At 39.5% G+C, this 26,900-nt stretch overlaps 1 protein-coding gene across 2 annotated transcripts in view; it reads left to right on the top strand.

The window, feature by feature from the left end:
* The first annotated feature begins 2,413 nt into the window (after positions 1-2,413).
* Positions 2,414-26,900, top strand: part of CHUK (component of inhibitor of nuclear factor kappa B kinase complex) — a 40,950-nt gene continuing 16,463 nt past the window's right edge. The window contains exons 1-12 of one of the 2 annotated variants that reach the window (XM_031015727.3): positions 2,414-2,596; positions 5,993-6,087; positions 9,057-9,171; positions 9,856-9,925; positions 11,362-11,450; positions 12,686-12,775; positions 12,913-13,037; positions 13,220-13,327; positions 13,915-14,050; positions 21,936-22,130; positions 24,401-24,503; positions 26,529-26,652. In XM_031015727.3, the coding sequence (XP_030871587.1) occupies positions 2,492-2,596; positions 5,993-6,087; positions 9,057-9,171; positions 9,856-9,925; positions 11,362-11,450; positions 12,686-12,775; positions 12,913-13,037; positions 13,220-13,327; positions 13,915-14,050; positions 21,936-22,130; positions 24,401-24,503; positions 26,529-26,652 (1,355 nt within the window). In that variant the 5' untranslated portion in view covers positions 2,414-2,491. The remainder of the gene's footprint in view (positions 2,597-5,992; positions 6,088-9,056; positions 9,172-9,855; positions 9,926-11,361; positions 11,451-12,685; positions 12,776-12,912; positions 13,038-13,219; positions 13,328-13,914; positions 14,051-21,935; positions 22,131-24,400; positions 24,504-26,528; positions 26,653-26,900) is intronic. The other variant, XR_004071640.3, reaches the window with a different exon arrangement.

Here is a 26,900-nt window from a genome sequence, read left to right as displayed (position 1 = left end):
GTCCTTGTTGTCCCAGAGATTACAGTTTAATGGGGAATAGAAGGGACAGATTTAAGAAAAAAAAGATAATTCTCCTTTGGATATTGTTTTAGGTGCTTGATATATCTAATACGTGTCTGTTGTGCTGCTGGGCAGTTCTAAACTCATCAGTACCTGGGTTGGTTACAGGGCTTTGGGGATCATCAGGGTATAGGCCATAGGTGAAATTAAGATAGGGTAAATACAGTCCTGAGCTGAAGATGATTACCTGAGAAATATCAGTATTTAAGGAGTGCTTGAAAATAGTGATCTAACATTTACATAGAGAAGGAGCAAAGAGAATGCCACATATTAGGTGCAAAAAGAAAAATATTTTTACCTTTATATTGGGCACTTATGGTCCAGACACTGTTTCATTTAATCTTCACAAAATCTCTGTGAGGTAGGTATTACCTCTATTTTACTCATGAAAAAAAAAACCTGAGACTCGGAAAATTGAAGATTGTGGAGCCTGGGGTCAACAGGCTTAGGCTTTTTAAAAAACAGGTGAGGTGGCTCATGCCTGTGATTGCAGCACTTTGGGAGGCTGAGGCAGGCAGATGACCTGAGATCAGGAGTTTGAGACCAGCCTAGCCAACACAGTGAAACCCCGTCTCTACTAAAAATGCAAAAAATTAGCTGGGCGTGGTTGCATGCACCTGTAATGCCAGCTACTCGGGAGGCTGAGGCAGTAGAATTGCTTGAACCCTGGAGGTGGAGGTTGCAGTGAGCTGAGATCACACCATTGCACTCCAGCCTGGGTGACAAGAGTGAAACTCCATCTCAAACAATAACAACAACAACAACAAAAAAACAACTCAAATTACTCATGGCCCTGGGAATGGGGGCATTTAAAAAGTTAACCAAGGGAACCAACCTGGTTTCCACAAAGATGGCCACTTCTGGGTCAGCCCAATCATCAGTATCCCTGGGTCCTCAGCATCCCTTCCTACCTCTTTTGACTGGGAATTACGAGATTACAGCCCCACCTATGGAAATTGAGCACATTAGCACTGGCCATGCTGTACATACAGCAAATGAGAGGGCTTCATACTGTTACAACAATCTGTACCACAATTCTCTGTGTGGTGTGCCCAGCTCTAAATGACATGTCCTCAGAGGCACCATCATCTCCAAGTCCATGGAAACCATGCACTTAGAGAAACCAGAACCTCCCATACTACATGTTACTAATGACCTACAACATCGACTTTGTCTGTATCATGCAGTGCTCAACATTCTGGTTGCAGCATCACATTTCTCAATAATTTGATTCCATGCTGATTCCTTTACTGGGAGTATTGAGATCCCCCAGGTACAGTGAAGGTATGACCCTCTTAAATGGAAGACCAGGAGTTGTTTCCCCTATGCTACGGCAATCCGCCACCCGGAAGCACTTGCTGCACCAACAGCATTCCCAAAGCTTGCCTCTGCAGCCCTGTAGCACCCATTAGAAACACTTCTCACAATGAACTACTGTGCTGGCAAACCCATAACTGGACTGCCGGACAGCAAGCTCTGTGAGGCATCTAGGAAAAAAGCTCGCGAAATCCCGAGAAACACTCTTCACTACGTAATAGCGTCACATTCTTGAGTCATTTGGGATGACAGGGGATATCCTGGAGCAGGTGTATTGGGAAGTCAGTGAACAATAAGGCTAATTCATTAGTGGGCCTGCTAGCGTAGTATTTTTCCGATTTCGCAGCCTTTAAATCATTGGTGGTCTTTAGCGTGCCGGATCAGCTGGTGGTGGAGTTGGAGGAGAGATGGCAGGGATCTGAAGAAAGGTGAAGTGTAGACAGGAGTGGAGACAATATGAAGTTTAGAAAAGACTAATTGCTGGACGCGGTGGCTCATGTCTATAATCCCAGCACTCTGGGATGCCGAGGTGGGGGGACTACTTGAGGCCAGGAGTTCGGGACCAGCCTGGGCAACATAGCAAGACCATGTCTCTACAAAAAATAAAAAATTAGCCAAGCGAGGTGGTGCGCGCCTGCAATCCCAGCTACTCGGGAGGTGAGAAGATCGCTTAATTCCGGGAGGTCGAGGCAGCAGTGAGCCGTGATCGTGCCATTGCACTCCAGCCTGGGCAACGGAGCGAGACCCCATCTTAATAAAAAAAAAAAAAAATACAGGAGAGACTGGACTGCTTTGAAAAGTGGATTTGACGGGAATGTGGGGTTTGGAGAGATCTTATGTTTTCCAAGACTAGAAAAACATTGTGGTTCCGTTCAGCCCTCCCGGAAAATACGTAGAGGACTTAAAGAGCGGACCGAGTACCTGTTTGTTTCCCCATCCCTTAGCCGGCAGGGCTCCGGCAGCGCCCTGGGAGAACTTAGGGAAGGGCCCTTCTCGCAGCGGTTACCGGAAGTGACGCGTTCATTCTCGCGAGAACAAAGACGCGCGAGCATCGGCGGCCCGGAACCGGCCTTGGAACAACTGTGGAGCCTGAGGCCGCTTACCCTCCCGCCCCATGGAGCGGCCCCCGGGGCTGCGGCCGGGCGCGGGCGGGCCGTGGGAGATGCGGGAGCGGCTGGGCACCGGCGGCTTCGGGAACGTCTGTCTGTACCAGCATCGGGTGAGGCGGGGCGTGAGAGGGAGCGGCGGTGGGTTTGAGCGTCTGTGGAACACAGGGCTGACAGTGTGGGATAGATGGTTGGTGGGACCTTGGGCAGTATTTGGGGGCCAGTGGGCTTGTGTGTGTGTATTAGAGAGAAAGATACTATGCCTGTGTGTCCAAAGTTGTATCTGAGGTACTGGGCATAGATAAAGCTGTTGCGGGGAACTTGGGTATGACTGTCAGGCTGTGACCAGGTGTTTAGTGAGTGTGACAGTGCGTGTGTGTCTCTGTGAATGTGGAGTGTCAGGGTGTGTGAGGCAGATGCACGTCACAGTGTGTATGTAGGAGCACGAATGTGTGAGAAGAGGGCTGAAGGGGACTGCCTTTTGGAATGTGTGCGTCCGTGTTTGTGTGTGTTTGTGTGCGCGCGCGCGCGCGCTTGGAGGCCGTATGATATCAGTGGGGACTGGAGTAGACAAGGAAGGCTTCATGATGGGTCCAGAGTTAAGCCTTTGGAAGCATGGATGGGCTTTGGAATTGGGGATGTATTCCAGGTCGGGACAGTATGAGGGTGAGTTGGTGCAGATCATGGCTTCAAACGGAAGGCGATATTAGTAGATGGAGATGGGGGGCGCTCTAGTAGGTGGAGGACAGTTAACATCAGACTCAAGAATTTTACTTTGATTTAATAGAGAATGTTTAACCATTGTAGCAGCAGTTAAAAAATCATATTTGGGTCTTGTTTGTTTGTTTTTGTTTTTGAGACGGAGTCTCACTCTGTCGCCCAGGCTGGAATGCAGGGCGCGATCTCGGCTCACTGCAGCCTCCTCCTCCCGAGTTCAAGCGATTCTCCTGCCTCAGCCTCCTGAGTAGCTGGGATTACAGGCGCCCGCCACCGTGCCCGGCTAATTTTTTTGTATTTTTGGTAGAGACGGGGTTTCACCATGTTGGCCAGGCTGGTCTCGAACTCCTGACCTCAGGTGATCCACCTGTCTCAGGCTCCCAAAGTGCAAGAGATTATAGGCGTGAGCCACGGCGCCAGGCCTGGGACATGTATTTTTTGATATACCAATAAAAGCTGTGAACCCTTTCCCCAGAAAAATGCACAGATGCACATCCACACAACCATGCATTGCCATTTGAGAGGTTCGTGCCTTTCTAAAGGACATTTTAGGTAAATAGACCCTGGACTAATAATTCCTGTAATATAGGCTTTGTTTTGTTGCCTGTAAAGTAAGTATAGTATAATAATTACATGCATCATGGATTTGAGAGTTAAATAAAATAGTAATGTATGTAAAGCTAAATACGGTACCTGACCCATGAAAGCCCTCAACTGTTAGCACCTGCTGCTACTTTGTTGTTGTTGCTGCTATGATCATAATGCTCCTCATTAATTGGCCTTAAGGAAATGTCAAGATAAAAAGTGTTGTTCTAGGAAAATGGTTTTGTAAAGGATAAATTTGAGTGGAACAACATATGGGACAAGATGAACAGGTAAGATTTTACTAAAATGCCTGGGCTTGGCTTGTGAATAGAGAAGTTAATTCAAGAGGAAAAGTAATAATTTGTTATCTAAAGGAACATGGGTGTAGTGAGAAAGCTCATAATTTGGGGTGGGAGAAAGGGGAGATAGGAGTCTACCTTGGGGAAATAGGCATGTTTAGGGTAATTAGAATGACAACTGAAACTGATAGAACTGAGGAAGTTTTGTGAACCAGGTTTCTACATAGGGCATAGGAGAAAATCTTGGAGAAAGAGAATGGAAGGTGAAGGACTAAGGCATTAAGTCCTGTGATAGCAGGATAAGTAGTAAATTTAATAATTCTCACCATCAGAGGGAACATAACACACTAAAAAAAAAAAAAAAAAAAGTGGGAGCCAAGTGCTTCCAGTGGCATGTTGCCTGTGTTACCTAAGCCTGCCTATCCACCTGGTCATAAGGAAAAAGGATGCATGCTGGCAGCTTTTGTGACTTCTTTTCTTGGTCCCTGGGTGGGGATGGATGAATTAATCACTTTTTGTTTTATTACGGTAAAGTATACATAACACAACATTTATCACTTTATTTTTAAGTGTAGTTAGGTGGCATTAAGTACATTGACGTTGTTGTACAGCCATCACCCTATCTCCAGAATATTCCGACTTTTTAAACACATAACTTTTTTGTTGTTGTTGTACATCTATAAACTTCCCATAGAATATTCTTTGTGAAAAGGTAGAATTTCACAGAGTTGATGAAATATAAATTAAGGAGTTGAAGGATCTTACAAAGTGGGATTTTTGAAATAGATAACTTATTGCTCCATTAACATGAGCATTCAGGGCTCAGTGTTGTTCATGTTGTGCCTGATTCTCATTCCCATGGTGGTAAAGGCCTGCATGGGACATAGATACAACTGGTCACCTGCTCATAACAAAAGGAAGATTGAAGGAAGTGAGAACTGTGGGTAGGCTAGCATGCAGTCTATCCTAGTTTCCTTCTTCTCTATGCACCAGGTATCATCTTATCTAGCTTCTTTTTTCCTCTCACCCTCCAATTCACACTACCCTATCCAAGCTATGTCTTGCTTCCCCACCTATAATATATTTTTTCTGTCCTGGCCCCTGGGCTCTTCTCTCTGTATTCATACACAGCCTTTATTACAACTCTGGTTTGTGTCAGAGATTACATATGTTGGAAATTCTTTTGAACTCTCCTCGTGATATCAGAAACATAGTGTAGCCTGTTTAGCCCTGACTGCTGTTTCTGAGCTGCATTATTAATGTTGCCAGAATATGATGGGGTCTGGCTATTTCCTGTAATGTGCATCAGAATGAGTTTAATTTCAGTCAGAATTGGCTAAATTACTAGTCACAGGCAAGAGATGTTAGGTTCATTATGTAGCTATGGAAGCAGAAGTACACTCATTGGTAGGATTTTTTTTCTTCATGTCATTTGAAATGCAAACATTAGGATTGGAGTTTTTTGCTTTAGGCTTGGTTATATTAAAACTTTCTCTTGCTATTTGGAGTCCAGGAAGCCCTGAATTACCTTCTTCATTTTAGTTATGCTAGAAGCTGGGGCACATATTAGTTGTCTTGATTAAGCTCTGAAAGGAGTTTGCTGAGGAGACAGGATCTTTTTTTTTCTAACATTATATATGAGAGAGAGTTCTGAAAAGACCTGTTATAAAATCAGTTTCAGGCACTTTTCCCTTGTATGCTGTTGTGTGTTTGAAGGTCAGTTTTAAAGCATTGGTGTAATAGTCTCATGGTTTATCTTTTTAAAAAGCATTGCCTCAAGAGAGCTGTGGATAAATATATTTAATTAGTAAAGCTAAAAAGTTTTGTTGTCTTAGGTTATTTCTTTGGTAGCAAATAAATCTGCACAAGAACCTAATTTTTTTTTCTGTTGATTTTCTATTTTGGCAGGAACTTGATCTCAAAATAGCAATTAAGTCTTGTCGCCTAGAGCTAAGTACGAAAAACAGAGAACGATGGTGCCATGAAATCCAGATTATGAAGAAGTAAGTGTACTCCTTGACTTACATTTCCCTGGTTCTACAGCCCAACCAGATGTCATCATGGGGAAAGAGGCCAGGAATCCACTCTTCTCAGGATCTTTTTGGGAACATATATATTTTTCTCTCATTAAATATATTCTATTTCAAATAATAATATCACATTAAGATTAAGAAGGTTTAGTTAAAATCAGCTAGGACACTTACACACTGTTGGTGGGAATGTAAAATTGTGCAGCTGTTACGGAAAACAGTACAGTGATTCCTAAAAAATTAAAAATAGAATTACCATATGATCCAGCAATTCCATTTCTGGGTATATACAAAAATGAATTGAAAGCAGGGACTTAAAGAGTAATTTGTACACTCATATTCATAACATTATTATTCACAATAGCTGAAAGGTAAAAGCAACCCAGTATCTACCAGCAGAGACATGTATAAACAAAATGTGGTATATTCATGAAACGGAATATCATGCAGCCTTAAAAAGGAATGAAACTCTGACACATGCCACAGCATGGATGAATCTTGTGGACATTATGCTAAATGAAATAAGCCAGTCACAAAAAGACAAATACTGTGTCATTCCACTTATACGTGGTACCCAGAGTAGTCAAACTCACAGTGAAAGAAAGTAGAATGGTGTTTGCCAGAGGGTGAAGGGACCAGCAAATAGAGAATAATTTTTAATAGGTGCGGAGTTTCAGCTTTGCAGAATTAAACAGTTTTGTGCAGTATAGTGATAGTAGCAAAACATTGTGAAAGTATTTGATGCCAGACTGGGCACGTTGGCTCACACTGTAATTCCAACACTTTGGGAGGCTGAGGTGGGTGGATTGCTTGAGCTCAGGAGTTCGAGACCAGCCTGGGCAACATGGCAAAACCCCATCTCTACAAAAAATATAAAAACTAGCTATGTGTGGTGGTGCATGCCCGTAGTCCCAGTTACTTGGGAGGCTGAGGTGGGAAGATTGCTTGAGCCCAGGAGGTCAAGGCTACAGTGAGCTGAGATCATACCACTGTACTCCAGCCTGGGTGACAAGAGCAAGACCCTGTCTGAAAAAAAAGGAAAGCATCTGATGCCACTAAACTGTACACTTAAAAATGGTTAAGGTGGTAAATTTTATGCTATGTGTATTTTACCACAATCAAAAAACTATTTCATTTCAGTTAACAAAAGTCAGCTAGGGCCGGGCGGGTGGCTCACACCTACAATCCCAGCACTTTGGGAGGCCAAGGCGGATGGATCACCTGAGGTCAGGAGTTTGAGACCAGCCTGGTCAACATGGCAAAACCCCATCTCTACTAAAAATACAAAAATTAGCCAGGTGTGGTGGCGGGTGCCTGTAATCCCAGCTATTTGGGAGGCCAAGGGAGGAGAATTGCTTGAACCCGGGAGGCGGAGGTTGCGGTAAGCTGAGATCATACCACTGCACTCCAGCCTGGGCGACTCCATCTCTAAATAAATAAATAAATAAATAAATAAATAAATAAATAAATAAATAAATAATAAAAAAAATAAATTACCCCAACATTTAGTGGCTTAAAATAGCAAACATTTAGTATCTTATAGTTTCTGTGACTTAGGAATTTGGGAGTGGCTTAGCTGGGTGATTCTAGCTTAGAGTCTTTCCTGAGACATCTCAGGATATTGGTCAGAGCTGCAGTAATCCAAAGGCTTGACTGGGGCTGGAGTATCTGCTTCCATGCTCACTTATATGACTGTTGGCTAAAAGCATCAGTTCTTCGCCATGTGGGCCTCTTTGTGGGGAAGCTTGAATGTTTTCATGACATGGAAGCTAGCTTTCCCCAGAAAGATCTTTTCCCCAGAAAGAGTGAGTGATCTGAGAGAGAGAGAGAGAGAGAGTGAACGAGTGAGCAAGATGAAAACCGACATATCTTTTATGATCTTTACTTGGAAGTGAGACTCCATCCTTTTCCACCACATTCTGTTTGTTACAGTGATTCACTAAGTACAGCCTACATTCAAGGGGAGGAGAGTTAAGCTCTTAAAAAGAGAAGTAGACATATTTTAAAACTTCCACAGGTAGTGTGCTAAGTACTTTACAGATCATTCTTCCAGTTATCACAGCAATCTTATATTTAGGTATTATTTTGTAAATGAGGAAGTTGAAGCTTATAGAGTCACATAGCTGGTGGTTGGTAAAGTGTGGATTTGAAATAAATACTTTCTGACTCTAATATCTGTGCTTAATTCCATTTTGATTCTCAAACTTGGTTATGTGGCAGAATCACCAGGAAAGCTTAATAGTATAAATTATCAGGTCCTACATGTACATGGAAATTCTGTTTGCTTCTTTTTCTTTTTTTCTTTTTTTTTAAAAAGAGATGTGGTCTTGCTATGTTACCCAGGCTTGACTTGAACTCCTGGGCTCAAGCAGTCCTCCCACCTCAGCCTCTGGAGTAGCTGGGACTATAGGCATGCGCCACCACACCCAGCTAATTTTTAATTTTTTGTAGAAATGAGGTCTCACTGTGTTACCCATGCTGATCTCGAACTCCTGGCCTCAAGCAATCCTCCCACCTCAGCCTCCCAAATTGTTGGGATTACAGTTACAACTACACCCAGCCTAGAACGCCAGATTTGACCTACTCACTGTGTGATCTTGTTACTTAGCCAATTTGTGCTTCAATTTTCTCCTGTGTGGTGAAAGTATTAATAAATCTGCCTATAATAGGATTATTGTGACAAGTAACTGAGTTAATATATTTAAAATGCTTACTGGTTGGCACTTAGAAATGTAATAGTAGTAATAGTGATGGTATTTTTATGTGTGTTTTCTTTTAAAAAATTACTAATTTTTAGTTATACAAATCAGAAATTAGAATATTATAAATAATACTGATCTTTCCCCCTCTGTTCATCCACCCACAGTTAAGTAGCATTTCAAATCCAGTCCCTTTTTATTGGAAATAATTTTTTTTATTGTAATGTTTTTCTTTCTTATTAGGTTGAACCATGCCAATGTTGTAAAGGCCTGTGATGTTCCTGAAGAATTGAATATTTTGATTCATGATGTGCCTCTTCTAGCAATGGAATACTGTTCTGGAGGAGATCTCCGAAAGGTAGTGTGGATGTTTTGAGATGAGAGATAGTAAATCACAAACTTTAGCAATGTTTGAATCATGTTAAATATAATAAACTAGAATAAGAATTGGAAAAACTATGGTCTGCTTCCTGTTTTGTAAATAAAGTTTTATTGGAACACAGCCACATTCATTTCTTTACACATTGTCTATGGCTGCTTTCTTATGGCTGCAGAAGTGAGTAGTTTTAACAGAGACTATGTGACTTGCAAAACCTAAAGTATTTACCATATGGTTCCTTACAGAAAATGTTGACTCCTGATTTAGAAAATGCATTTTTGTTGTTGCTGTTTGATGGGACTATAGCAATGGTGTTAGATGAAAATTTCAGTGGTTAAGGTGCTTATAAAAAGTTGTTTTCTGTATTGCAGTCTTTTTTTTCTACCTAATTTTAAATGTGCCCATATGACCATTTTTATATATATCCATGAGATTTGTCAGCCTTTTCCAGTTTCAAGTGCTTTTTGCCTCTTTTTACTTTTATGAGCCTTATCATGAAATTTACATGCCCTCAGTATGGATTTGGTAATTTTATTCCCTTGTATTTTATTATGACTTATTTTCTCATTTGAATATTCTTTTAGAGTATAGTAATTAATGTGTGGTCACTATTGCAGCCCAGCAATTTGCAGAACAGATTTTTAGATTTCTTTCTTTTTTTAGCTGCTCAACAAACCAGAAAATTGTTGTGGACTTAAAGAAAGCCAGATACTTTCTTTACTAAGTGACATAGGTATGTATCAGTATTAAAATACCATTGTAATGTAATGTCCCTTTGGCCCATAAAATATCTTTTTGGGAATTCAGGAGAATTGTTGATACACTATACAAAGTCTATAGAATTTCAACATCTATAAGAAGTTATAAAAATCTATTACTGTTGGTGCTAAATTAAAACTAGGATATTTTGGCTAGGTGCAGTGGCTCACGCCTGTAATCCCAGCACTTTGGGAGGCCAAGGTAGGCAGATCACAAGATCAGGAGTTCAAGACCAGCCTGGCCAACATAGTGAAACCCCATCTCTACTAAAAATACAAAAATTAGCTGGGCACAATGCTGCATGCCTATAGTCCCAGCTACTCGGGAGGCTGAGGCAGGAGAACTGCTTGAACCCAGGAGGTAGAGGTTGCAGTGAGCCGAGATTGCACCACTGCACTCCAGCTTGGGCAACAGAGTGAGACTTTGTCACACACGCACAAAAAGAAACTAGGATATTTTATTATTTATTTGTGGCTAAGAGTCCTTTTTTTGTCTAATAGATGTTCCAATAGCTGACAAAAAAATCATGTGAAATGACCTTACTCAATTTCACTCCCCCAGTACCATTGACATAGTAATTTTGTTTACAGTGGAATTGCATCTCCTTGAGGGATGGGTCCTCAAGTCAACTCTTTTTTGTTTGTTTGTTTTGAGACGGAGTCTAGCTCTGTTGCCCAGGCTGGAGTGCAGTGGTGCGATCTCAGCTTACTGCAACCTCTGCCTCCCAGGTTCAAGCGATTCTCCTGCCTCAGCCTCCCAAGTAGCTGGGATTACAGGCGCCCGCCACCACACCTGGCTAATTTTTGTATTTTTAATAGAGACGGGGTTTCACTGTGTTGGCCAGGCTGGTCTCAAACTCCTGACCTCGTGATCTGCCCGCCTCGGCCTCCCAAAGTGCTGGGATTACAAGCGTGAGCCACCGCGCCTAGCCAAGTCAACTCTTCAGGGTGAAAAATCTCTGCTTAATCAGAATGACTCCAGAAAAATTCCTAAAATAACCAGTACCTAACCTTTTGGAGGAACCTCAAAAACCAAAAATTTGTTTCCCCATAGATTTTGGTTTTGCCTCTTTTCCAAGGTCATGAGGGCTAAAGTCCAATTGAAATGGGTGATTTAGGTGGGAGAAAGAGGCTTATAAGAGTTTCAGGGATTTTCCCAATTGCTTGTTGCATTTCTATTTGATGTTAATTCTAATGAGTTGAATGAACATATAGTATAATTTTGTAGTATTTGTTTAATGTTACTTTTTTTTCTGTGAAGAAAACCTGAACTACTGTAGTATTAGTTGTGTAGTTACGATGATCCATATAAACTTGAGCATCAGAGCAGATTTGTACAAAATGTGAGGTGAGTTTTTCTTTTAACTCAATGATTTCTGTTACTTCAAAGTATATTTTAAACTTTATTTAGGGTCTGGGATTCGATATTTGCATGAAAACAAAATTATACATCGAGATCTAAAACCTGAAAACATAGTTCTTCAGGATGTTGGTGGAAAGGTAGGTGAAACCTGAAGTAATGTTTCATGCCTATTGAATATAGTCTCTCTGATATAGTTAGTCCTTGAGCTTTGGTGTCTTTGCTGTATGCCCATAACAGTCTTACTTTTTCCATTTCAGACCTTACCACACTGAACTGTAGTTTTGTGTTTAGTTTTTTTGTCCCTTCTGCTAAACAGTGGTTCCATCAGAGAAGGAACAGCACCTGTTTTTTTTTTCTTTTTCTTTTTTTTCATTTTTCATACTTAACCCAGCTCCTAGACTTCACCTGTCTTGTTCAAGTCTGTTTTTCCATCATAGTATCTAGCAAAGATACAGGCCGTGAATACATAATATGTTAACACTTATTATTTTATTCTTATGAAGCACATCCAAAACACATACATACACATCCTGGGTCCACTTTAAGAAAAAAAAGAAAGTATATATATTTTTAAAACTTACTTTCCTTCCCCCAATTTAAATGAGTCATGTGGAGAAGAATCAGAAATTGTGAATTGACTCTTAAAATGTTCATTTCATTAGTAACTTAAGCAGTTTTCTTGTTTCCAGCATCCAAATTTCATTCCAATAAAGACTTAAAGGCCAAGAGTCTGAACCTTGTGTTGAGTTGTGTGTGCCGTCTCTTTAGTTAGTGAAAATAGTTGTTGGTCTCTTGGAGGTGTCGGAACCTTGGTGATGCTTCTTCTCTTAGGAACCTTTCACGTATGCTTGGCACCAAATATCTCTGCTTTTTTTTTTTTTAATCCAAAGACTTCAGGACATTCCTGAAGTTAGATCTAAATATTTACTCACATTTAATCTACTCTAAGGAGGTATGATGCTTCTTCAAGTTTGGAAGTCACCCTTGCCTTTACTTTCCAGTTTAATGGATTGAGCTTATTTTGAATATAGTAAAATAAAAATTAATAGCCCACCTGTATTCAATTTTTACCACGTACCAAGCACTGTGTTACCTTCTTTACTTTCGTTATTTCACTGGATCCTAATAACAATTCTGTGAAGCAGGGACTGTTAGTCATCCAATTAGATTACTGAGAGAGGTTAAATAACTTGGTAGGTCACATGCCTAGTTAAGTGGTGGCACTTAGGCTTGAAATATTTTTGTGTTATTACAGAGTGCAGAGCCCAAGGTCCTCACCACTACCCTGTCTACAGCCTCGTAAGGATATTGTTGTCTTTCCTTTTTAAATTTCTCTACCATTTAATACTTAATCTGTCTTATTATTTTGCAGATAATACATAAAATAATTGATCTGGGATATGCCAAAGATGTTGATCAAGGAAGTCTGTGTACATCTTTTGTGGGAACACTGCAGTATCTGGTGAGACCTGTATTGTTTCTTTGAATTTAAGTGTGTATAGGATTCTCTTATTTCTGAAGATCATGAATATAGTAGGTCAAAAATAAAGTAGCTTTTCCCATACAGTGTTGGTGTTTAAAGCATTTTCTCTTTTGAAGGCCCCAGAGCTCTTTGAGAATAAGCCTTACACAGCCACTGTTGATTATTGGAGCTTTGGGACCATGGTATTTGAATGTATTGCTGGATATAGGCCTTTTTTGCATCATCTGCAGCCATTTACCTGGTAAGAAATGGATGAGAACTTGGGCGTGCTTAATGGGAATGGAAATTTTTTCATTTGTCTTTTTTTTTCTTTCTTTAATTGTTTAATTGCCTTTGAAATATACAATTAAATATAATTAAATGGCAAGAAATCTTAATTTATGAGAATCACTTTGTCAACTGAGGTAGCTTTTGATTTTATAGGCATGAGAAGATTAAGAAGAAGGATCCAAAGTGTATATTTGCATGTGAAGAGATGTCAGGAGAAGTTCGGTTTAGTAGCCATTTACCTCAACCAAATAGCCTTTGTAGGTAAGTATATTTTAGTTAAGGAAGTTTGCCTCAGTTTCTCCAGAGTTGTAAAGGAACAGGAGAGTAGTTGTCTGTTTCAAGTTGCATTATCCAATAGAACTTTCTGTGATGATGTAGAAACCTTCTATATTTCTGTTGGCCACATGAGGTTATTGACTACTTGACATGTAGCTAGTTTGGCTAGAGAACGAATTTTGAATAAATAGTAAATATAAATAGCCACTTGGGACTAGTGGCTACCATTTTGGACAGCACAGGTCTAGTGGAAACAAGAACTGCCATTTAACTGATTGACATATGTCCTAAGAAGGCTCTTAGGATAATGAAGTAAATGGGTTATTTGCAGAATGGATTTGGACTCATCCGTCAGAGTTGTCAGTAACTAACATATGTGGAGTTTTGAGTAGTTTTTGATGGAAAAAAGTTTATCCCCTGTCATTTCATGAATTTGAAAGTAATTTATGAAATGGTACAGACAAATGATGTGGGAAAGAAAATGGACAACCTGCAAAATTACCTTTCTAACAGTATAAAGGGAAATTGGAACATAATGATTTGATTTTCACCCTATTTTCTATGTTTTCTAGTTTAATAGTAGAACCCATGGAAAACTGGCTACAGTTGATGTTAAATTGGGACCCTCAGCAGAGAGGAGGACCTGTTGACCTTACTTTGAAGCAGCCAAGATGTTTTGTATTAATGGATCACATTTTGAATTTGAAGGTTAGTCTTAATGGGTCTACTGCATAAGACCAGCATTGAAAGTAACAAGTTTATTTGGAAAATGAGCATAAATACAGTTTAATAATCTTTTCCTGTTGCTTATTTATTTTATTTATTTTGAGACAGGGTCTCACTCTGTCACCTAGGCTGGAGTGCAGTGGCACGTTTTCGGCTCACTGCAACCTGCGCCTCCCAGGTTCAAGCGATTCTCTTGCCTCAGCCTCCCGAGTAGTTGGGACTACAGGTGCGCACCACCATGCCCAGCTAATTTTTGTATTTTTAGTAGAGATAGGGTTTCACTACGTTGTCCAGGCTGGTCTCGCACTCCTGACCTCAGGTGATCTGCCCGCCTCCACCTCCCAAAGTGGGATTACAGGCGTGAGCCATTGCGTCCAGCCCTGATGCTTATTTGAAAAAGAAAATTATATTCTTAGAGCTGATTTTTTAAAAAGTTTATTTAGCAAGCTGTCTCAGTTTGCTTCTCTGTGGTCTTTGTTAATTACTCCTTTGAAGCAACTTTTTTATTTACCTTTTCCCATGTTGTTGCCATTATCCTCGATTCATTTATGTCTAGTCATACTGGATTTGATTTGGTAAGGAAGGTTCCTATCTGCCTTTCATGGCTCTGCACTTACTCCCTAACCTATAGTTCATTCAATATGTACTACCTATCTCATCTTCTGAAAATGCTTTTTTATTCTTCTGCCCAAGAAACTAACATAGTTCTTTTTTTTTTTTTTTTTAACAAGTCAAGTGTAAACTGATCTGCTTGTTTTTTTGGGGGGGCTTTCCCTAACCAAGTTTTGCCTTGTACCTGCTTCTCTTAACCTTTACCTCATACAAGACCAGCTTGTCACTGCTCCTTATGCCTCAAACCCGTTATCTACCTTTGTGCTTTGACAGATGCTATCCTTCTGCCTGGTATGATATCCATTTCTGTGTATCTTCTCACCTACACTGGCATATCTTTAAGAGCTTTTCTTTAAATGGTCTCTGCCACACAATTTGTCATTTAAAGGCTATATTCTCTTTCTCATCTTCCATTCATGCATCTTCATATAGATTGTTGTCTTCTTCAATGTTGGGATTGTTTTACTTCTTTTATTAACAATCACCCACCCTACCCTTCCTAACCATGGCATTCTGTACAGAGCAGGGCATGTATCAGGTTCTTAATAAATTATTTATTGATATGAATGAGAGCTATAGATAGTTCTGTTATGCAGTGTGTACCCAGAAACAACTCTCATCAATAGTCTTTACATTTGTATTGATTGTTTGTAGTATACAGGTTTCTAAAATTGAAATGAGAAATTATAATCATGTAATGTTGGAGTACATGGCGAGATAGCTCACTTTAGTCTGGAACCCCTGAGCTCAAGTGATTCTCCTGCTTCAGCCTCCAGAGTAAATGGAACTACAGGTGTGCGCCACCTCTCCTGCCTAATTTTTAAATTTTTGGTAGAAATGAGGTCTCACTGTGTTGACCAGGTTGGTTTTGAACTCCTGGCCTCAAGTAATCCTCCTACCTCGACTTCCCAAAGTGCTGAGATTACAGATGTGGGCTACCGTGCCCGACCTTGGCATACTTTATTAAATAGAAACTTGAGGCCATGTGGATGTCATTCTTGGCTAACACTGAAAAGATACCTGGCTTCTTCTTGCTTTGGTTTCCTTCTAATGTGCCAAAGAATAAATTATCCCTCAGTGTGTTAGGAAAGCAGGGCTTTAGTTCTGTGTTGCCTCTGAAACATTTCAGTTGTGAATGAACCACATCTCGCATTTGTTTCATACTTGTCATAGGAATCATAGCATAGTTTCTGCTTTGAAGGGCATCTGTGAGCCTCTTGTTATAGGGCACGGGGAAAGAGTCCACATTATGGAGTTTATAGTTTACAGACTTTAATTCAGTTTGCAGCACCACTATTTACCTATCTGTGAACCTGAGCAAATGTCTCTCTATCTCAAGGACAGTAATATCTTCCTCAAAGCATCAATATTATTATGAGGTTATGCAGAATAAGGTATGTATAAGGTACTAGTTATAGTAGTTCAAGAAGCTTCAAGGATGCTTGTTAGACATGATAATAGGACTGAATTTTGAAGAATGAGAGTTTTTAGGGAAAGGGTGAGGGCGGGAGAGATTTATAGGCAGCAGAGCATCATGAGCAAAAGTACAGAAGCATGAACTGCAAAACAGCTTGGTGTTACTGTAGGACATTTTCCCAAAATGTTTATATATATTGTACAAGAAAGGAATGATGTCTGTTTGATTTTCACTTAAAAAAGGAAGCAACAAAACAGTTACTGAAATATTTCCCTTTTGAAAAAACAGCTTAGCAAGTCTGATTGTATGCATATTTTCCAACTGTTTATTATGAAAACCTTTAGATATGTAGAAGAGTTGAAAGAAGTGTACGGAACCTACCACTAAAAATAATGATGAAACAGTAGCATTTAATTATTATTTTTTTGCCTCCTCTTTCATGCCCCTAAATGTAACTATATTCTGAGTCTCTTCTTGGTTCTCTCTTTTTCCATTACATTTCCTTTCTTTTATTAGGCAGTCTCTTCAACTGTATAGCTTTACCTATAAACTACATATGGCTAACTCCTAAAGTTATTTATCTCTGTAGCTGTGACTTTTCTGCCAAGGACTTATAACTGCTGTATAACTGTATAACTACCTGGCTGTTCCACTGGCACTTACAACTTAATTTATTAAAAACTGAACATATTTGTTCTATCCATTAAATCTACTTCTTTTTTTTTGTTTTTGATATGGAGCCTCACTCTGTCTCACGATCTCAACTCACTGCAACCTGCACCTCCTGGGTTCAAGTGATTCTCGTGCCTCAGCCTCCCGAGTAGCTGGGATTACAGGTGCCTGCCACCATGTCCAGCTAATTTTTATATTTTTAGTAGAAATGGGGTTTCACCATGTTGGCCAGGCTGGTCTTGACACCCTGACCTCAGGTGATCTGCTCACCTCGGCCTTCCAAAGTGCTGGGATTACAGGCATGAGCCACTGCACCTGGCCCCATTAAATCTACCTCTATAGATTTCCTACACTTCTTATTTGCACTGTCACCTTTCTAGTTACCCAGGTGGGAAACTTTGGCTGTGTTGACTCTTCCTTTCTCTTCAATCGATATATCCAATTATTTTATCAAATTTATCTTTTGAATATCTTAACAATTTTGAGCTTGCCAAGTTCTCAATTTAGAAAGGCTGGCATAGTTTTCTTTCACTTATTGAATAAAGTCCAGACCCTTTCATTGGTACTCAAAACCTATCTTGGTTTCATATCAACTTACACTCCCGGACTTATCTCTTAATAATGCCCTGAGAGGCCATCATTTTAGGTACATTTGAACTGGATTAATTGTATTCTCTGATTATGCCCATCCCTTTCTACTTTTCTGCTTCTGCTCACCTTGTTTTCTGCCTAAAGGAACTCTTTTCAGTCTTTTCCCATTTCAGTCTTTCTTTCATTTCAAAGTTTAGCTCAAGTAGTGCCTCCTTTATGAAGTGCCTGCTTCCTACTGCCAAGTGTATGATACTTTACACTGATTATAACACCTATCACATTTTGCCTGGTACCTTAGTTCTCTTAGTATATCTTAATATCTTCTGTTTGACTATAACTGTATGGAAGGCAAGGATCATAAGGTACTCAGTTTGTATACCCACTACTACCACCACAACACACTTAATAGTATGTACCAATAGTATGTACCTACCAATAGTAGGTACTCATTAAATATTATAGCGAGCAAAAAGATAAATTTAGGTTGTATTTCCTCTTCTTTCTTTTGCTTCCTTCTGGCCTGGAGCTTTGGTAGTGAGATGCCATGATGACATACTCTAATATCCTGTGTAAAAGTAGATGTCCATTATAGGATTTTCTGCTATTGCTATAAGTGGCAGCTGTCATAGTGTGAAATCTGCCTAAACTGGGAAGGCATGGAAAGTCTCAGGTAGTATAATTGTATTGCAAATCCGTATCAGTTTTGAAGATTTCCCTACTCCTCTTTTAAACATAAAGATTTATATTAAAGAAAAGTCTCTTAATAAGAGAAATACTGGCAATCATGTTATGACATTTGGAATTCACATGAAAAGGATCAGCTTCAGGTTATAAAAACAGTTTGGTATTTCTTTTTTAAAATTTTGTTAATACAGGTGTGGTGGCTCATGCCTGTAATCCCAGCACTTTGGGAGGTGGAGGCAGGCGGATCACTTGAGGTCTGGAGTTCGAGACCAGCCTGGCCAACATGGTGAAACCCCATCTCTACTAAGAATACAAAAATTAGCCAGGGATGGTGGTGCATGCCTGTAGCCCCAGCTACTCGGGAGGCTGAGGCAGGAGAGTTGCTTGAACCTGGGAGGTGGAGGCTGCATTGAGCCAAGATCGCACCACTGCACTCCAGCCTGGGTGACAGAGAGAGACTCTGTCTCAAAAACAAACAAACAAAATTGTTAATATGCTTTTAAATTTTTTTTTTTTTTTTTTTTGAGATAAGAGTCTTGTTCTATCACCCAGGCTAGAGTACCATGGTGCAATCTCCGCTCACTGCAACTTTCACCTCCCAGACTCAAGTGATTCTCTCGTGCCTCAGCCTCCCGCGTAGTTGGAATTACAGGTGTGCGCCATCATGGCTGACTAATTTTTTGTGTGTTTTTAGTAGAGACAGGGTTTCGCCATGTTGGCCAGGATGTTCTCAAACTCCTGTCCTCAAGTGATCTACCTGTCTTGGCCTCCCAAAGGGCTGGGATTACAGGTGTGAGCCACCGCGCCCAGCCTAATTTTTTAAATTGACAAATAATTGTACAAATTAATGGGGTAAATAGTGATGTTTCAATACATGCACTGTGTAGTGATCAGATTAGGGTAATTAGCATATCCATCAGCTAAAACATAATTTCTCTGTGTTGGGAATATTCAGTATCCCTTTCTTTTTTCTTTTTTTTTCTTTTTCTTCTTTTTTTTTTTTTTTTGAGACAAAGTCTCACTCTGTCGCCTGGAGTGCAGTGGTGCGATCTCGGCTCACTGCAGCCTTGATCTCCCAGGTTCAGGCGATTCTCCTGCCTCAGCCTTCCGAGTAGCTGGGATTATAGGCCACCAAGCCCAGCTAATTTTTGTGTTTTTAGTAGAGACAAGGTTTCACCATGTTGGCCAGGCTGGTCTTGAACTCCTGACCTTAAGTGATCTACCTGTCTTGTAATCCCAAAGTGCTGGGATTACAGGCGTGAGCCACCACGCCCAGCCTCAGTTTAGTATTTCTGTAGCACCACTTATTTGGGCATCTGTGTTAGGATTTGTAAGTGGAAATAATAGTGGGCCTTCAAACTAAAAAGTGTACAGTAAAGGAAATAATCAACAAAACGAAAAAGCAACCCATGAGGCTTGGGAAAAGATATTTGCATACCATACATCCAATAAGAAATTAATATCCTAAATTTATAAGAAACTCATGCAACTCAATACCAAAAATGTAAATAACCCAATTTAAAAATGTGCAAAGGACCTGAATTAGACACTTCTCAAAAGAAGAAATTCAGATGGCCAACAAACATATGAAAAGATGCTCAACAACTCTTAGCATCAGGGCGATGCAAGTCAAAACCACACTAAGATATCACCCCCCACCTGTTGGGATGGCTATTATCCAAAAGAAAAAAGCGTTAGTGAGGATGTGGGAGAAAAGAAATCCCTTGTACCCTGTTGGTGGGAATGTAAATTGTTACAGCTATTGTGGGAAACAGTACAAAGGTTCCTCAAAATTAAAAATAGAACTACTGGCCGGGCCTGGTGGCTCATGCCTGTAATCCCAGCAGTTTGGGAGGTTGAGACAGGTGGATCACATGAGGCCAGGAGTTCGAGACCAGACTGGGCAACATGCAGAAACCCCATCTCAACTAAAATTACAAAAATTAGCTGGGCATGGTGATGCACATCTGTAATCCCAGCTACTCCGTAGGCTGAGGCAGGATAATTGCTTGAATCCAGGAGGTGGAAGTTGTAGTGAGCTGAGAGATCATGCCACTGCATATCAGCCTGCGTGACACAGCAAGACTCTGTCTCAAAAGAAAAAAAAAAAATAGAACTGTAAGATTCAACGATCTCATTTCTTGGTATATATCCAAAGGATTTTAAAGCAGGCTTGTGAAGACATATTTGCACTCCCATGTTCATTGCAGCATTATTCACAATAGTCAAGATCTGGAAATAGCCTACATGTCCTTTGACAGATGAATGGATAGGGAAAAAGTGGTATATATACACAGTGGAATAGTATTCAACCTTAAGAAAAAGAAGGAAATTCTGCCATTTAGGACAATGTGGATGAACCTGGAGGACATGCTAAGTAAAATAAGACACAGAAAGAGAAATACTGCGTGATCTCACTTACATGTGGAATCTATAATAGTTAAATTTAATAGAAGCAGACAGTAGCATCATAGTTGCCAGGGGCTGCAGGGATGCGGGTGCGGGGGTGTATGTAGAGATGTTTATCAAAAGGTCCAAAAATTACGGCAGCAAAAGAAAAAAAAGGTACAAAAATGACAACTATGAAGAGGTGACAGATATATTAATTAGCTGAAATGTGATAGTTTCACAACGTATATCAAAACATCAAGTTGTATAACTCAAATATATAACATTTTTATATGTCGAATTAAATTGTCACAAAATAAAATATGTAAAAGATAAAGCAATAAATCAGGAGAGGGGGCTATGATAGATGAAACAAGATAGGCTCTATGTAAATGATGGTTGAAACTAGGTGAGGCATTCACAGGGTTGGGAGGGGGCTTATTGTACTGTTGTCTATAGTTTTGTGTCTTTGAAAACATCAATTCAGATTTGTGTTTTAAAGGGAAAAAAATAATAGTGGACTTGGATTAATGCTTTACCTTTGTAGTAAGGATTTTCAGCAGAGAGAATTTTAATCATTTGCATATACTAGTCAATGTAAGGCATGGAGAAATGTAGGCATTAATTTCATATGGCTTTTCTAAGGATACTGGAAGGAAGAGAATTTAAAATCATGTTCTTTTCAAAAGACTGAAGTCCAGCTCTGTGGCTGTCCGCGCTGACAGGTGGGGACAGAGCCCCACCTGACTCAGCCTCACACTCACTTGGCCTGTATCAGGCTACTTTTACTGGGGCTTTAGGTGAAAGTGATAAAACTGTTCTTACTTGATTTGGGGCCCTTAAGCAGGTTGCTGCTCTGGGATTAGGTTGTCTTATAAAAAGGTAACTCACCACGCATAACAATGCTTTTTCCTGTTTAAAGAGAGACCTAGTTCTTCTATCAGATGATTTCTTAAGGCAGCATGAAGTTGCCAGACACAAAAAGAGTTAAGATCCAAGCTCTACCAGTTATTAGCTGTGTGATCCCTAACAAGTTATTTAACTTAGAACTCTGGTTTCTTTCTCTGTTTAAAATGGAGATTAAAAGATCTAATTATTGGGGATGTTATGTGAAAGTGGTTTATGCCTGTGGTTGTCTTCTGTTAGGCACTTCATGAATTGGAATGTTTCCTTTTCAGTCTATAATAATGTTTTTTTCAAAATAAATAACTGTTGTTCTTTCAAATTGGGATTTTTCTTAATTTTGAAATTTTCTTAATTTTGAAAATTTCTTAACTTTGAAATTTTATTGTTGGAACTAACATCTATTGTAGAAAAGGAAATTGTTCAGTCTTCAGAATGTCATTTTATAATTATAAAAGGAGATCTCACTTTGGAGAATGAGTGAGCCTTGTTTAATGTAGAAATAATGCCTTTTGCCCATATTCACCTTTTAGTATCTGGCAGCGAATCTTTTATGTAACAAATAATCAATAACTTTACCTTTTTTTCTTATTTATACAGATAGTACACATCCTAAATATGACTTCTGCAAAGATAATTTCTTTTCTGTTACCACCTGATGAAAGTCTTCATTCACTACAGTCTCGTATTGAGCGTGAAACTGGAATAAATACTGGTTCTCAAGAACTTCTTTCAGAGACAGGAATTTCTCTGGATCCTCGGAAACCAGCCTCTCAATGTGTTCTAGATGGAGTTGTAAGAAAATTAATTATAATATCCCTAGAGTATGTGAAATCTAGAGGGATTACATGCCCTGCAATTTTTATGCATACTTGGAATTCCTTGGGAGGCCGCACATTTTGTTTTGGTTTTGTCCTTCTCCCAACTCTTATCATTGCTTTGCAAGGTGAACAGGATAGAAATGAAACATTTGTTGTTTTGAACTTTGCAAGACTTTTTCTTTGGTGCCAGTTTTCTGCTCCTGTTCCCAGACCAAACTGAGGGTCAGGCTGCTTACTCTCGCGGCCCAATAACGAGATGCAGATGAATTGGGAGAGATGGGAGTTTTTATTTCTGTAACCAGTTACAGGTAGAAGGCCTGGAAATTATTGCCAGACCAACTCAAAATTACAAAGTTTTTCCGTAGTTTATTTATCTTCTAAGCTATATGTCTATGTGTAAGTTTGCATTCATCTAAAGACATAAGTGATTAACTTCTTTTAATCTGTAGCTGAGGTCTGAGTCTTGAAGACATTCCTCTGGAGCCTCAGTAAATTTACTTACTCTAAATGGGTCCAGGTGCTGGGGTGATTACCCTTATCTTGTCTCCTATTAAATCACAGAGGTTTAAGGAGTTCCTTCAGACCCCCAGTAAACTTGTTTGTGGAGGCCTGGGGTTTCTTCAGACCCCCAATAAAACTTATTTAATTCTGAACGGGTCCTGTTAAGAATTCCTTTGTTATTTTGCTTTTAGGCCCAGGAAAGGCCTGGGCAGAACTCTTGGTAGGCTTTGGCTACATTTCAGCCTTTGTGTAAGGGCACTGGCTCTTCTAGTTTTTTTTTTTTTTTTTTTTTTTAAGACAGTCTTGCTCTGTTGCCCAGGCTGAAGTGCAATGGCACAATCTCAGCTCACTGCAACCTCCGCCTCCTGGGTTCAAGTGATTCTCCCTGCCACAGCCTCCCAAGTAGCTGGGATTATAGGTGCCCGCCACCATGACTAGCTAATTTTTTGTATCTTTAGTAGAGACGGGGTTTTGCCACTCCTGACCGACCTCAGGTGATCTGCCTGCCTCGGCCTCCTGAAGTGCTGGGATTACAGGCGTGAGCCACTGCACCCGGCCACTCTTTCAGCTTTTAATATTTAACTTCACCACTCAGTCGTGCTGAAACAGTTGTTATTTAGGCCTGCATTAGTGAGACCTGGCCTGCCACACTCCCAATTAATATTCCTTCTTGGCTTGGTGCAGTGGCCCATGCCTGTAATCCCAGGACTTTGGGAACCCAAGGTGGGTGGATTGCTTGAGTTCAAGAGTTCGAGACCTGCCTGAGCAACATGTTGAAGCCCTGTCTCTACAAAAACTACAAAAATTAGCGGGGTTTGGTGGTGCACCCCTCTAGTCCTAGCTACTTGGGAGATTGAGGTGGGAGAATCACTTGAGCCCAGGGAGGTTGAGGCTGCAATGAGCCATGATCACGCCTTTGCACTCCAGCATGGGTGACAGAGCAAGACCCTGTCTCAAAAAAAAAAAAATTTCTTTTTGTATTTGAAGCCCAGTACTACTACTGTGAGAACAGCAGTCTCATAGGTCCTGCCAAAGGATAAATGGGTGGTAAAATATGACTGTGGTCATGACTTTTTTCCCCATTTGTCTTTTTATGACTTTATTGAGGCATATTATCATGTTAGTTCCCATTTAAGGTGTACAATATAGTGATTTTTTATTTCTTTTTTATTAACTTGTCACTGACTTGATGCTGAATTACAGTGATTTTTTTTTAAAGTAAATTTACCAAATTTTGCAGCTGTCACCATAAATCAGCTTAAAAACATTTCCATTAACAGTCCATTAACTGTTAATCTCCATTCTGTCCACCCCAGGAAACCAGGAATCTATTTTTTATCTCCACAAGTTTGCCTTTTCTGAACATTCCATATAAATGGAATTATGTAATATATAGTCTTGTGTCTGACTTTTTTTACTTGCCTTGTATTTTTGAAGCCCGTGCATGTTGTAGCGTGTATCAGTACTTCATTCGTTTTGATTACCGATTAGTTTTTTCACTGTATATATCTTTTTGCATTTGTTCTTTGGGTTTTGGTGATTGTTCACTTTAGCCCATACAAAAGTTTGGGTCTTTTTCCTCAACAAAAGTTTGGACTCTGTTATCTGTAAGAGATATGCTAATACACATTGATTTTGTTCATTTGCATTTCAAAGTAGGAAATCTGGTGCATAAGTATTTAGAAAACCTAGGATTTTCAAAGATCCTTGAACAGGATTTTAATTGTTTTGTTTCTTTTTCAGAGAGGCTGTGATAGCTATATGGTTTATTTGTTTGATAAAAGTAAAACTGTATATGAAGGGCCATTTGCTTCCAGAAGTTTATCTGATTGTGTAAATTATATTGGTAAGTCCAGTCCATTTAGTGGCTGAGCTTTAAACATGAATTAATATAACTTTGACTCTCAGTATGATTAGTAGAAATGGACTTTTGGTGTTGTGTTCTGTATCTCATACTTGAAGTTTCTACATGGAGTTATATGAGAATTCTGAAAAATGGATTTATATAGTTTGGAAGGTGAAAAGGTAGATATTAAATCTCCATGAGATCATTCAAGAGAAGATTTACTTTCTTGAGGATAGGGCTCTCACAGGAGAATGAAACTTCACTATTAGTTGAACCTGCTTTTTAATTGTCTCTTCATAGTCTAAGCATGTTCAAGTATTTATTTCATTTTTCCTGTGAATACTGCTTGATGTTCAAATGTTTTAATTTATCCTGTGAAAGTTATTCTTTTCTTTTGAACAAGTTAAGTGTTTGATCACTGTATGTCTGTCCAAATAAAATAAAGCACAAAATTGTAAAATCAAGAACAAAATTGAGCAGAGGGGCTAAAATATATGTAATCTTACTTTTTTAAAAGTCTTTTTATTAGTTTTCTTTTGAATTTTTCTTTTAAATTGAGGCAGTTTACATAGAGTGAAATTCACAGATCATATAGTTTGATAACTTTTGACAAATTTAGATACTTGCGTAATCCACACCACAGTCATCATGTAGAACATTTCTTTCACCTTAGAAAGTTCCCTCATGTCTCTTTTCAGTCAACTCCCCTTGCCCCAGACTTTATTACTATTTTACTAGTGGACTTTTTTTTTTTAAGAATGGTTTTAGATTTGCCAAAAAATTGGGCAGATAGTACAGAGTTCTCATATAACTCCCCTTACTCACGCCTGTAGTTTTTCCTGTTGTTAACATTTTACCTGGGAGGTGGAGGTTGCAGTGAGCCAATGTCACACCACTGCACTTCAGCCTGGGCAACAGAGTGAGACCTTTCTCAAAAAAATAAATAAAAAACATAAAATATTTAAAAATATTAAAAAGTAAAAAAAATCTATTTTACATTAGTATGATGTATTTGTTACATTTAATGAACCCATATATTATTAATTGAAGCCCATACTTTATTCATATTTCCTTCATTTTTACCTAATATCCTTTTTCTGTTCTAAGATCTCATCTTAGAACACATTACATTTAGTTGTCATGTCTCTTTAGCTCCTCTTTGCTGTGACATTTTGTCAGACTTCAAATAGTCCTTGTTTTTGATGACCTTGACAATGACCTGAGGAATACTAGTCAAGTATTTTGTAAGATGTCCCTCTGCTGAAATTTGTCTTTTTTGTTTTGTTTTGTTTTGTTTTTGAGATGGAGTTTCACTCTTGTCGCCCAGGCTGGAGTGCAATGGCACAATCTTGGCTCACTGCAACCTCCACCTCCCGGGTACAAGCGATTCTCCTGTCTTAGCCTCCCGAGTAGCTGGGATTATAGGCGCACACCACCACGCCCAGCTAATTTTTGCATTTTTAGTAGAGACAGGGTTTCACCGTGTTGGCCAGGCTGGTCTTGAACTCCTGACCTCAAGGGATCTGCCCGCCTTGGCTTCCCAAAGTGCTGGGATTACAGGCGTGAGCCATCACACCTGGCTCTTGTGTGTATTCTTAAACCTGGATTGTTGGTCCAGGATATGAAATTTATTATTCAGAGGTAGGACAGACTCAGAGGAGATGGGACTTGATTTAGAACTTGAAAGAAATAATTTGGATTAGCAGAGAGAAAAAGAGTATTCCAGGTTGCAGAAAAGCAAGCAAAAAAGACAGATACAGGAATAATCTCAAGCTCTGTGAGTGTAGCGATTGTGTCATTTATTTCCCCCCTTGTATGTGGAGCGGGGCTTAAGTATTGCAGGTGCTCTGTAAATGTATATTGAACTGAATTAAATGGAAACAAGTGGTTCTTTTAGCATCAGTTTCTAGCATCTATGGGAATCCTGTTTGTGTGGACAGGAAATCACAGAGAATGATAAATCAACTCTAAAATCCTCAAAAGTAACTAACTCCCTTGCCCTTTTTCTCATCTTTTTGTATATAGTACAGGACAGCAAAATACAGCTTCCAATTATACAGCTGCGTAAAGTGTGGGCTGAAGCAGTGCACTATGTGTCTGGACTAAAAGAAGACTATAGCAGGCTCTTTCAGGGACAAAGGGCAGCAATGTAAGTGGATTCTGTTGTTTATAAGCACACTGCAATGTGCATCATATACTCAAGAATTAATCTTGCCGGTTTTCACTAATCAATATTGCATGTAATAGTAACATACTGGACCAATTTGAAGTGTAATGTTCTGATAAACTTGTAGAATTCTTACTAATGGACTGAGACCATTCTATTGTAATGGCTTGAGGGTAATAATTCCCATACGGTCCTAGTATAAAAAGATTGTTTATCACAAAATATTATAG

This window comes from Gorilla gorilla, chromosome 8, assembly GCF_029281585.2.
Source record: "Gorilla gorilla gorilla isolate KB3781 chromosome 8, NHGRI_mGorGor1-v2.1_pri, whole genome shotgun sequence".
NCBI lineage: Eukaryota > Metazoa > Chordata > Mammalia > Primates > Hominidae > Gorilla > Gorilla gorilla.
Note: the sequence above shows the minus strand (reverse complement) of the source record. Positions and strands in the feature narration are given on the sequence as shown.